Below are 13,185 nucleotides of genomic sequence, written 5' to 3' on the forward strand. Positions count from 1 at the left end.
ATCGATTTTTAATAGAAACTTGATTCTGATTGGTTAAAAATTCGCAACTCTTACTCAAACTTACCCTTCCATCTCAACCACCCTCCCATTGGTCCGGCAATGTTTACAAATGGGCCGGCCAGCCAACCACAACGCGCCAAGGCTCCCGCGGTTCCGATTGGTTGAAAGCATTGTTTATAAACGGCCGCTTTGACCAATCAGGAGGCTTCCCGCGAAATTTCCCCGGCGCGCGAACAGCTGAGATGACAGAGAGGAAGAAGAAGACGCGAGAGGAAGAGGACGTCAAATTCATCTGATTTCATTCATCTTTTTCGACACCCGAGTTGGATTTTCCTCCATTAAATCACTTCTCCACTTCGAGGGAAGATGAGTGACGATTGCGTCATCGGTAAGACATGAGTGAAGTGCTGGAAAATGAAGTAATGAAGTGTTTTCGTGAAGTGGGAAGAAGTGTTCGTCTTCTACTTTGGAGGTGGAAAGTGCTAAAAGTGACCTTTATACGAGGTTTCGATTATTAAAATGATCCCGGTTCTATTTTATATATATATATATAAGAGTTGTTTTCGTTCTCTTTTTATCCCATTATACTCTGTCTTAATTGTGACATATATTACCGTTAGTAATTTCCTTTGAATTTCAAATTTCGTAGGGTTCAAGTGGGCCCATGGGCCCGCAGGCTGCTGACCCTTGACCGGTTAGCGTATGGACGACCTTTTCTTATTTGACAATAACAGACTTTTATTTGGTTCTTTTAAAAGCCTTCGTTACTTATACAAAAGCCTTTTTTTAACTCGAGGCTTTGATAATGTCAATTGTGAGAGAGTAAGGGTACGGTTAAGGCAGAGCTGGGCAAAGGGCACCGAGCCCGTATGCCCTGTACCCTAAGCTGGTTTAACTGTAGGAACACTTGCAATGGACACAATTCCCCGATGGAAACGATCCTGACCTTTCCTAGAATGCCCTCTCCTGACCTAACCAGACCTTACCTTCTTAATCTGACGTTTGGGCACCATGCCCTGACCTGGGTATGGCGGGTGGGGGCTACACCTTCCCTAGCCCCCCCAAGCAACGCTAAACATTGGAAATGTGGGCTAAGCTTCGGCTCGGAGGTCGCAATAGAGCCTGATCCCATCTCTCTGCACACTACCCCCAGACTGCCTTTTTTTTATGGTATGGTAAAACTGAAGACGACTACCGCAGCCTGATTCACACCAGTCGCCGACTGGGGTCTTTACTGCCTTTTGGTTATTTGTATGTCGTGCCTATTTTTGTGGTATTTAACGTCTTTTATGTTTTCATGTTCATCCCTAAGGGGCTGGTATTATCAAACAGTGGGGTAAAACTGGTACCTGCTGGTTGACGACTGGAATAGGCTATTTATCTCCTGTTGTTTATGTTAATGTCTTTTGTTTATGGTTATAAGTTCATCCCCCAAGGAGCTGGTACTAAACATGGCACCCATTTTGCAAGTAAATTGGTTGTTAACGAATTAGAGGGGATTGTTAGCAGTCTTCATTTATATTACCAGACCTTTTTCTTCTTTTTTGTTTGCAAAATGTATGGTATTTCAGCTTATGTGGGTTAGGCTAAATTTTATTATTTGGTAAACTAACTTACAAGAGCATCAGTGACGTGGTATAGTAGGTTTAGACTGTGAGTTCCTGTTGTAGGCTTAAACCATTCCAGGTTTTTGGTAATTGCAGATAATGTTGGTCATGAGATAGGCTTAGAAAAGATTTGCAACGGAAGCTGGCAGGGCTGTATTATTAAGGCCATCTTGTCCCTAGCCTGGTCTGGTTCAGGCTATACTTGTCTTTGCCCACTGGAGCCCATTGGTAGAGCAAAGTAGTCCTTGGTTAGTATCAAAACATTAGCCGAAAAGTCTCCATTTTAAAATGACAGATAGGTTGGTAGTTCTGCGGAAGAGTTGCTCAGCTGTTGCTAAGCATGATGTCGCATATTGGGGTTCAGGTATAGCAATGGCCACTGGCCTGGTCTGGGACAGAACCTTAGGATCGGTTGAGTTAGGGTGCATTCATTTTGAAGTTTGTCTTTGATCTGCTTTCAAGCAGGCCACGACCTGCAGAAATAGGCCTCTTGTCATTTGAAGGACCCAGCTTTCACCTACACTGCCAAGTTCTGATGTGTTTTGAGAGTGGTGGGGCTCATGCACTCCTCACTGGTCTTCCAGAAAAGTGATCATTGCACAAGGACATGACTGCTTCCACTCTGGCTTTTGAACCCCTGTACCAACCATGCTTCTGTTTTGCAGTTTTTGGATGGTTCTTGGAGTTTTCTTGGTCAGTTGTAGGCCAAATTGGAAATTTGTTTTGGCACTATATCCTCTCTGTTTATGGCCCTTTTTGTCCGCTCTATCTGCCATGGACCCGAAGTCAAGGTCCAGTTCCTGAGTATGAGTGGGTGGTAAGAAAGGGATTTTGAAGAAAGGGAAACAAGATTTCCTTTATTTTAGTAAGGGGGAGTGTGGTAGGGTAAGTTTGGGTTTGTATGATGAAAGATGATTTGTGTGAACTGATTGTTTCGTTTTTGTTGCTTGTGATTTTTTTTGTTTATATTTGTGCTTTTGTTATGAATGTCTGATATATGTTTTCATGTTTTTTTCCTTCAAAAATGCATACCCCAGCAACGTGTCATACTTATCATTCACTCTGTCCACAATGTAAAAATCCTCCTCCATCAGCCTTATTCCTGCAACCACAACTGACTCAACAAACCTCGTGCACACCCTTACTTCCAATCTTCCAGTCCCTGTCACATATCCAGCACATTCCTGCTTCTGTGCTACGCTTTATTTTATTTTCTCATATGCCTCTCTGAAAACCACATTTCCGCTACAGCCAGTATCAATCAACGCTTTCATTAACACTTCACCACATTCTACCCTAACACACAAACAACGATCTACTCATTTCCCAAAACAGACTTTCCAACTCACAAACCTTTCTCTCACATGCAATACATCTATCCCTTCCATACCAGAGGGCTCACCACTGTAAATCCCTTTCACACTTAGTTTCCCTGAGGTTGGGATTTGGTACGGCAGACTTCCTTCGCATGACCCTCCATTCCACATCCTTCACACTTACTCTGAGGGTTCTTACATGTTCTGGCAAAGTGCCCATTCATTCCACAGTTTCCACAACGACTTCCATTTACTCCTACTCTCCTTCCACTCTGGCAGTCTCTCACTCGATGCCCTATCTTTCCACAGCTGAAATACTTTAACTCTTTCGCTTGCGGTCAATCCCTCAACACATGCCCTCTTTCCACAGCCGAAACACTCGCCACTGGCCCATCTGCAATCTGCTTTCACATGACCAGCCCTTCCACACCTGAAACACCCCTTACTACTACTCACTCCCATCTGCCTCTCCCTCATATTCCTATTCACTCTACCCCCACTTCCACTCCTAAACCTCTCTCGGCTTCTGCTCAAGCTCCTTTTCCCGTTACACCCACATTCACTTGCATATTCTTTCTTCCTCTTTCTATCCGGTCTTTCCTACGTTTCTCCAACAAGGCTCGCATCACACTTAGCTCCTCACTCACCAAAGCGTCCTTTTATGTCCTATTTACCACCTCAGACCCAGCGTACATTTCTTTTGGTTCATCCTCATCTACTCTAATATCTTCTAGGATCTCTAAAACATCCCAATCTAGGTGCTTTCCCGGCCACCGCTTCCGATCTTTTCCCTTCTCATTTAAAATGACCCTAATCCTCTCAGGGACAGTGGTCAAGAACTTCCACATTAGGTGTTTGTTTTCCTCAATTCCTTCCTCTCCAGACTTCCTTCCTTCTGGCCAATGCTTCCAGCCTATGAGCATACAAGCCCACTTCCTCTCCAGCCTTCATCTTGGCCTCTTCAAACTTATCATCCTTCTTGGACACAACACTCCTTTTCATTCTCTTCACCTGCTTAATCACTCTAGCCTTCACTGACTCATACCCTGGTTCACCCTCACACATACTCCCACAGCACATCTTCAACCGCCCATCCAAGAACTCTCCCAGCTGCTTCATCCACACACTTTTATTCTCCCCATACTTTTGCCTACACTACTTCTCATACTCACCGAAAAACTCATATGCGTCTCTTCCTTTCCCGATGTTAAATTTCTCAGTCTGGGGAACCTCCTTCAGGAACATTGTTTTGGCCTCTCCCTTCTGCCTCACTCAAACCTTCGCTGCTACTACTACTACTACTACTACTAATACTACTTACTTCCACTTTCATTCTTCTGCTCATCAACTTCTGAGCCCGAACTATACCTCAAAACCTGGCCTCTTTTTTTCTCACTACTGTCTTCCCTATCACTTTCATCCACCTCACTCACACTGCCCTCATCAAAGGCGAGTCCTCCCTTACTCTTACCTAACAACCCCTTCCCTCTCTTAGGGATTTTCTCCTTTGAACCTTTTGCCTCAGCGCCTTCACTTCCTTTCCCAACATTCCCTCCATTCTAGCAACCCAATTACTTTCCCTTACCTGGGCTTCCTCCAACTTATCCTGCATGCTGACCATCTTGTACATCAGCCTATCCAACCTCTGCATCCAACCCTGCTCCCCTTCGCCTGACCCAACAGTTTCCTCTTCCGGTTCAGGCGAAGGGAAGCCAATTACTCTACCGTATCACACTCAATCCAAACTGCAAATAAAAAAAAAAACATCAAAACATACATCAGACATTCATAACAAAAACACAAAATAAACATCATAAAAAACATCACAATAAAAACGAAACAATCAATTCACACAAATCATCTTTCATCATACAAACCCAAACTTAGCCTACCACAACAGGGTTCTGTTTTCCTTGGCACCACATATGCTAGGTTTGACAGGTTGGTTGCAGGAGTCTGACAAGCTGGTTGGGAGAACAGCCCCAGTCATGCTCACCTGAATATGCCTCCCACTGAAGGAGCGAGTCTCCATGTAGGTGTAGGTTTGTATTTTTGTAGGGACAAATCACAAACTCAAGGTGCCACTGGATTTTGCAGGCATTAATCTCTAAAAGACTTCAGGTTTCTTTATCTTAAAAAAATGTAAATGATCTTGATTTTACAATTATAAGGTCATTTGTAAGTGTTGAGTTCTTTTATTATTTTCTACTTTTTTGTGAACCAAATTATTTTGTATGAGTTGATTTACTTTTGTGGGGATTCCACCACACTTCTATATATCTTTTTTCATTAGCTGATTATTAATATTTAATTAAAATGTAACAAAATAGCGTGGTTTTTCAGACATTGTTTAATCTAATGTTTAATTCTTTAAATTGTATCTTTTCAGTTGGATCAGTGGAAAAAAGCCCAATCAGTAGTCCACCATTAAAGAAGTTGAAACAAAGTAAGTTATTCAACTCGTTTTACTTGTAAGCATAATCTTGGGGCTGCATTCTGTATGTTTTTGTACAGTAATTCAGTCCGAAGAGTATTCTATTCGTATTGCCATAAGGTAAAGATTTAAGGGTTTGTTTCAACTGGGAAATGCAGTCTAGTTCATCAAATTACAGATTAATTACTGATCAGTCTGGAATTTGCATCTTTGTATGGATGTCCGGTTCTGCCAGAGATTTATCTCTCTGGGATAGAGTGGTTCTTAATATTTTCAGTTGTGACTTGGACCGTCAACGGATGGTCTCTTGTTTGTCACTTTTTCGTAAGTTGTACTTTAACAGAGATCTTTCACATTCTCAGTTGATCCCTGATCCCCTTTTCTTGCTGAGAGCAAACAGATTTACTGAACAGTAGGACCAATATGCAGTAAATGTCCCGTGCTGTAGAACTCATCTTAAAGTTTATTACAGTTAGTGTGGTACTCTTTTGTCAGTTTGATTTCTTCAAAATTAAATATACCTTTCTTTCTTTATGAGTTTGATTTCTTCCCTGCATGTGTTTCATTGTCCCAAAACTATACCAATTCTTTTGTTTACTTTGTGAGTCGGCAGTAAATTTAAAGATTAAACATAGTGTAAAAGACAGAACTGAGAATCATTCCTAATGTTTGTAACACTTCATAGTTCCAGTCCTTTATTCCTTCACACCATTGTCCAACTAATGATGTGCAGTTGGAACAAAAGATGATGATGCAATGCATTACTACTCTAATGCTCCACTCCCAGCATTTTAATACATTTTTATATATTTATTAATTTATTAACTAATTTTTTTCTTTTTTAATAAGAGATCTCTTCTTTCCGTATCTCCCTTTATTTCCTCTTCTTCCTTGTGAACACCATAATATTCTTTAGAAGCTTGAATTTCAAGTCAGTGGCCCCTGTGGTGGGCTTGTTCCATGTGAATAAGGTTCATCTTCTGAATAATGATCATAATAATTGTGAACAAGAAGTACAAAAATGAGTTGCTGTTATTTCAGTGCAATTCGTATTGACCATTGCTTTTTGAGGTTACACCTGTTCTACATTCTACTTCACACCTATTTTGAATGGTACACAAGAAAAGGTTTTCAGCAAAGTGAAATTGTTCCGACACGATATACAAACCATCGGTCCTCTACATTAGGGATTACTTACGGCGAAGCTGGACACGGCCATTATACTCTTGAACAAGGTGGTTAGGCAGAAACTACCATCAGGTAGGCGGGAACACCAGTTTGCTTTCAGCCGTCGTGTGTTGCAGACATATTTCTGGATCTCTTTGCCTGACTGTCATTAAGCTCTTTATTATCCCGGTGAGATCTTCCTGTATTTTTGTGTATATATTACGTGTGTTTGATATTTATTAATATGCAAACCCACGATTTGTGATAGCCTTGCATAGGCTGTTGTTCCCCTGCATCTGTGTCTTGGGTTTGATGGCCAAGGGTGTATTTAGAGGGGCGTAACTGAGTGGTAATGCTTCTCTTTGAGTAGCCCTTTATATTTAGATACTGAAAGTGTTCCCTGTATGTTTGGACATATTAGATTGGGACGTAATATCTTTGCTCCCCTTCATTGATCAGGACATAAGGGTTTGCTCCCCTTCTTGGGCTCCCACCCTCCATGTACAAGGGCATGACTACTTCCTTTCTACTTGTGCTGAGTGTTGTTTTTGCTGCCTGCGCTATGGAGAGTTGCGCGGGGGGTTGGTTGCAGGTGTCATCTGTAAGTTTCACTTCCATGGCGCCCTTGGTGGCCTCCCCTCCTTTCTTCTCTCTCCCTGTAGGTTCTTCTTTTATCTCTCCTTTGGGAGAGATCTCTCCACTTTGCCCTCTTCGCTCACTCATCAGGCGAAGACTGCGAGGAGGGGGCAGTGCGGGGGGTCAGGCGACCTCCTCTCAGGGGCCTCCTCTCACTGCGTAGGGCAGTTCCCCTCGGAGCGAGAGGAGTCTCTTTCTACTAATCATCTTTGCTTTTACTTTCCGGTTGACAGTGAGCATTGTAGGTACAGCAGTAGTTGGCTGGATATCTCAGTTGGGATATCTTTGCCTGAAAGAGTCCCGACGTTCGTAGCGTTTGCTTCGGGATTGATCACAGTACCTGATTGGAATGGCATAGATCCACGTTGGGATTGTTCCGACTCTGTTCCTGCTGATGTGGATTGATTGCTGTCATTGCTGGCCTTTATGTATGCTGTGGTACTGCCTCTGGCATATCTGTGGTCCATCTGCTCCTGCTGTTTCCTGTGTTATTGCTCCTGTTGGCTCGGCGACAAGTCTCTGGGCAGCGGCTCCTGGTCTCCTGCCGCAGCCGTCTGGATCGTTCCTGTCTTTGCTGGTGACATTCATGTGACGTTCCTGGCTGTTGCTGTAGCTCCTGCCTTCCGAACCGCTTCTGTAGCTTCTGCATTGGCTGTCCTGATTGTGACTGCTGCTTCTCCTGGTGGTTGTGTCCTGGGCCACTTCCGCTGTGATCCTGCCTAGCTGCCCTGGAGGCTACGATGTTTTGTGTCCACCATCCTGTAGAAGATGTCGGAGTGAAGATGAAGGAAGTCGCCTTTTGGAGGTAGCCGACGTCTTCAGCTTATCTTCAACTTTGTCTTCTGCTGCCTCTTCCCTTCCTCTCCCGAGGTTTGAAGGGGGTCCTGGGAAACTGGATAGACCTCCATCGGCCAAATGAGAGGAAGGCTGCTTCTTCCCTCTTGATGTCCTTTGGACATCTAGAGACTGCCTCCTTCTGAGGAGGCAGTGGGTCTCTCTTTGGCTCTTCCTGACCTTCGGGTTTGGGAACTGATTTGCACACCTCTGGGTTTTGTGATTTGGGAGCTGTGGGTGCGCAGACCTAGGTTTGTGCTCCCGTTCCCAGTCCTAGAGGTTCCGCCTCTAAGATGGGGGCTGCTTTGGGCGCTCATTTGCGAGCTGCTCCGAGTGCTCGAGCTTCTGTGGAATATTGAGTAACTTGATCTGGTCTTGGGAGTGCTCTCCCCAGCCCAGTTTGGGAGTAGCGTGAGAGAAAGGGCCGAGGCACCCAGCAAGTGCTCCCCGAGTGCTTACCAGTGCTCGGTCGGGTTCCCAGCCTGGTGTCTCGATCTTATCGGTTCGAACACCAAAAGAAGCAGGGAAGAGGTTCCCTTCGGGAGTCCTGCAAGACTTCTAAGGGACTGCCTCTCCTCTGGGAGGCAACGAGCGGGAACTGGTTTGCATTCTTCTCTAGGGTCTCGCTTTTTGGCGCATGGGAGAGCACAGCCTCAAGAGGCCGCACCCTCGTTGCCAGTCTTAGAAGTCTGCGTCTAAAACTGGTTCTGTGCCTGGCTCTTTTCAATTTCATAGGAAACTGAAAGCAGCCACTCCTGATTTTTGGGAGTCTCGTAGGTCGCTCGAATCTATGAATCACGAGCGCTCTCCTGGTGAGAGGCACAGGACGAGAGAAAGTGCCGAGACCCAGGTGTCTCGATACTGCCCGCCAGCTGCTTCAGTTGCTTGGCTGGGTTTCATCCTCGTGTCTTGAACCTTAGGGTTCAAGCATGTACGACAGCAGACACAGAATTCCCCCATGAACCTTCTCGCGGGGCCTCAGCCTTGGAGTTTGGGGTTCGGGAAATTAGCGCTAGTCCATGATAGGTGAGTCCCGCCCTGTCCAATTCTGATTGTGTTCCTGCGATTGGGTCAGCTTGCTTGCCCCGCCCAGCCCCTGGTCTTGTTCACGAAACTGGCTTGGCCAGCTCAGCTTGGCTCGCCTTGCTTGCCTCCCAGTCCACCGCTTACCACCCAGTCTGGATCACGTTCGTGTGATCTGCTCAGCTCAGCCCTGCTTGGTTTTTCTGAATCGGGTTCTTGGCACTGTTCGAGTGAACTTTCTGCTCTTTCCAGGAAAGCACTTTGCCACGGCACAAGCTCTCTTCTTCCCCTGTGTGGCAATAATTCCTTCAGTTGATCATTGCTTACAGTCCGCCTCTCCTGCTGGTCTTACTGGCAGGATAGGTAGGGGTACTCTTTCTCCTCACCTGTTCTTTTTTCCTCTTGTTTGTTCCGAGAGGCGCAAGACTGACAGAAAGAGCTCCGATGAATTTGTCTTTCTTTGGAGTTTGGCTGCCTGGTGTGCTTTGGGTGTCGGTCCCCGATTGTCTCTTGGTACAACCAGGTAGCTGAGGATGGTTCCTTGGGATCTGTCAAGGTCTCCCTCCAGGGAGAGGTACAGGAGTTTCACGCTTCAGAAGCAGCAAAGGTCTTCCTCTTCAAGTTGCGTTTGTTGTTGTTCCTCGGAGAACTTCATGCTGATTCATCAGCGTGAGGATCCCTGGGACAGGACTGCTGCTCCCCAATGAAGAATCTTAATCACTCGCAACCCTTGCAGTACCTGAAGGGGCCAAGAGTTTCGGGGGCCGCTGCAGTCCTTGCTTGCGAGAGCGTTCTTGACCAGGTGAATAATTTTCTTCGGATAAGGAGTTCATTCAGGTCGAGACACCAGGCTCCTCCCTTGTCTCGACAGAGAACGAATTCTTTTTGCCTCGGAGGGGTCTTGCCGACTGCAGGTTGTTCTGACTCTGCTTCACCCAGACTGGGTTCTCTCTCTGCTTCTCCTTGCTGTGAAAGAACCTGGAAAGAACCCTGCCTTCTGAAGACTAGTCCTGTCTGGGGGTGGGTCTTCCTATACCAGACAGCAGTCTGTGGGCAATCCTGGTGCTAAGAAGGACTTTGTCCTATTTTGAATCTCCGGTTTCGTAAGTCCCAACTTGGCTCGGCCCTTAGGGACGAACCTTACTTGGTTCTGCCTCTCTTTTGCAGAGATTTGCTAGATACCATGGTAATCAAGGTTCGTACCAGGGCACTGCCTTGCCCTTTGGACAATGGCCAAGACCTGTGGGTCTTAGTCATCTCAGCTCGACCTTAAGTTTAAGCCAACCCTCCCCAGCTCCTAAGAAGCCCCAGGCTTCAGAAGAAGATCGCGGAACACATAGCCCTCTTCTTCCCTCTGGGAAAGTCTGCATAACTGTGTCTCTTTCCATCCTCTTTTCCATAAAGAAGGAGGACAGAAGGGACGAGAGAAAGAAGTATCGACCGGGCAGAAGTTCTCCTACTGCAGATGCATGGATGAAATGATATTTATCGAGTCTCTGGACCTGGCAGCAACATTATCGAGACTTGGGAATGGATTCCTTCGGGAGAAGTATCTACAGTATTTCCCTTGGGTCTCGGCAGTTCTTTTCATCAAACTTCCACCCCGCTTCCTTTCCTGTGTTTCTGATTCAGGAAATGCCAGCCCGGCTAGAGCTAGTCGTCTTGGTATCATGTCATCTTGCAGAAGCTTCCCCATGGTGGAGAATGAAGGAGGTCTGCTTCCAGTCCTCCATCCTTCTTTCCTCTTTGAAATATGAGGAAAGAGTTAGGCTAATGCTTGATTGAAGGAACCTTCGAATATGCTAGCATATTCTCTTCATGTCGTGTGTCTACTCCCGGATTCACCGGTCGAGGGATAGGCGCACACCTGTAAGACACTGTCTTTAAGGTGTGTGACTGAGAGAATTAGTACCTTCTCATCAACATCCTGAACTCAAGGCAGCCTTTTGGCCTTCTGAGAATTCAGGATGAGTTTAGCGACACTCAGTGGTTTCGTTGAACAACAAAACCACAGTAGTGGCATACATTGACAAACAAGAGGGAATCTTTTTTCCTCCTGTTTCATCTGTTGACATTTGCAGGTACTCGAGTGTTCTATATCGCACTTGATAGGTCAGGTAACCAGATACATTCCCAGTGGGGATGCATTGGTAGGCGAGCTCATCCTCAGATTTGAGTGATTGGGATGGAACATGTTGTTCACTCTTTTCTTCACGAAGATTTATGAAGAGACCGCTCAACTGAGAGATCCCTACTGTCTTTATGTTTGCCTCCTGGCACAACAAAGCTGGTAGTTTTCTCGCTCCTTTGTACCAGACCCAGGGTCCGCTACGGTGAGGCATGCTGTCTTTTTGGGAAACATCGATATCAAAGTTTATCCCTCTGTATTTGTCTATTTCACTAGGGGTTCACATGCATTGTTCACAGACAAATGCTGGAAGATTTCGCTTTCCTTCGACCTGATAGCTCTGCTTCAGAGGCATAGAGAAGAGTTCTGCTTGATCCAACCTCCTGTAGCAGCTACACAAGAAGTGTTTTTCAGGCAGTACATCCCTGTGTGTTCAGGACTGGGAGACTTTCCAGCTCTCCTTGCAAGCATAGGCTTTCTCACCGAGCGGCAATGGATATAGCTGGATATCTTTTAAAGTCCTCTGAAACATTGTTCCAGGGACTGGATCCGACTTTGTTGGCTGGTGTCGTTGACAGAACTTCTTCTTCGGAGTCGCTCTCAAGTCTGGACTTCCTCGTCTTCTGACCTAGTCTTTCTCTCCCTTTCAGTTATGAAGAATGCCCTTTACCTAGTCTTCATCTGAAGATTTTCTCTCCTCAGTCGAGATTTAGGTACTGGTTACAAGCTTCCTCAGTCTTGCTGTCCCAGGGAACTGTTCCCTAGGTGGCATGTGACTCTTGTTTAGGGTTCCTGTCCCGTGTTCTGCACTCGCCCTTACGAGAGTCTTCGGACAGAGATGTGCCCTCTCTCATCTCGCTCTGGCCTTGGCGTAGAAGATAGAGGAACAGGTGAAGGGGATCAGTACCTCGACTCCTTCTTGGATGTCGTGAGTGGGCTCCAAATTCTTCAGCATCTATTGTGCAGTTTGAGTACTTCTTGTTCCCCTCCTTGGACTTTGTATTGATGATCCAGAACAGTTGTTACCTTGTCCTATTATGGAGCTGTGGTACTTTCCGAAAAGGCTTGACATTCCTAACCTGGATATCGTCAACGTTTCTGCTAGTACTGTATTATTTCTCCCAAGGAAGAAGTGTCTAAGGACACATCTTTCTTCTGGCTTCATGAAGCGATCGAAGGAGGTACTCAGCAGCTGGCGATGATGATACTGGTACTTTCCACCCAAGAGCTCACAAAGTCAATGGCTTGGTCTATCCCTCACATTCCGGAACCTTCTGTCTGTCTGGAAGCAAGATGTGGTCTCATAGACCACAACCTTGTCTTCTTCCTTCGGTCTTGCCCGCAGGCCCTTGGAACCTTTTTTTTCCTTGGTCCTTGGTGGCTGCCAACAAGCCCTTGTCTTTTCTTACCCAGCTCCTTCAAGAGGACAAGTGGCATCTCGCCTAAGGTGTTGGTTCTGGAAGTGAGGATACCGAGAGTGACTGGCCTCTCCTACTTCTCTTCCTTTGGAATGAGAATAGGAATCAAACCAATACTTGCTGGATCTAGCGTCTGATGCAGTAAGATTACACATCGAGCACCCTGTTCCAGTTTTCTTCTAGAATCATAGAAGCAATTCTGCTCCTTCCTCTAGCAAGGGGAGGAAGGAGAGACTGGCAATAAGGAAAACCTTATCTTTGGTTTTCCTTACTGTCTCCGACTCTTAGATCCTTCCAGCCTATTTCGTATGAGTTAAGTTTCCTCACTCATGCTAAAAGGTCCAGTATCTGACATTTGATCTTGCAGTTCCTACACTCCGATCAATATGTCAGAGGCTCAGGTACTCCTCCTCGCTCTTTCAACCAGGAGGAATAGTCCAGGTGTGCAGAACTCCACTTAGCTCAAGAGACTCACTCAGATTCTTTACTCAAACCAGTGAGTCTTCCTAATGTAAAGGACTGATGTTTTGTATATCGTGTCGGAACAGATCACAATTTTTGAAAATAAGTTGCATATTTCCTAACTATACAAACCTGAGGTCCTTTACATTACATTTTTATG

At 45.6% G+C, this 13,185-nt stretch overlaps 1 protein-coding gene across 1 annotated transcript in view; it reads left to right on the forward strand.

Annotated features, from left to right (window-relative positions):
* Positions 1–200: 200 nt before the first annotated feature.
* The window catches only part of LOC136829862 (chromatin assembly factor 1 subunit A-like), a 33,200-nt gene continuing 20,215 nt past the window's right edge, over positions 201–13,185 (forward strand). Inside the window, exons 1-2 of the mRNA XM_067088876.1 lie at positions 201–388; positions 5,313–5,369. Coding sequence (XP_066944977.1) covers positions 367–388; positions 5,313–5,369 — 79 coding nt within the window. The 5' untranslated portion in view covers positions 201–366. The remainder of the gene's footprint in view (positions 389–5,312; positions 5,370–13,185) is intronic.

Source organism: Macrobrachium rosenbergii, chromosome 45 (genome assembly GCF_040412425.1).
Source record: "Macrobrachium rosenbergii isolate ZJJX-2024 chromosome 45, ASM4041242v1, whole genome shotgun sequence".
Classification (NCBI taxonomy): domain Eukaryota; kingdom Metazoa; phylum Arthropoda; class Malacostraca; order Decapoda; family Palaemonidae; genus Macrobrachium; species Macrobrachium rosenbergii.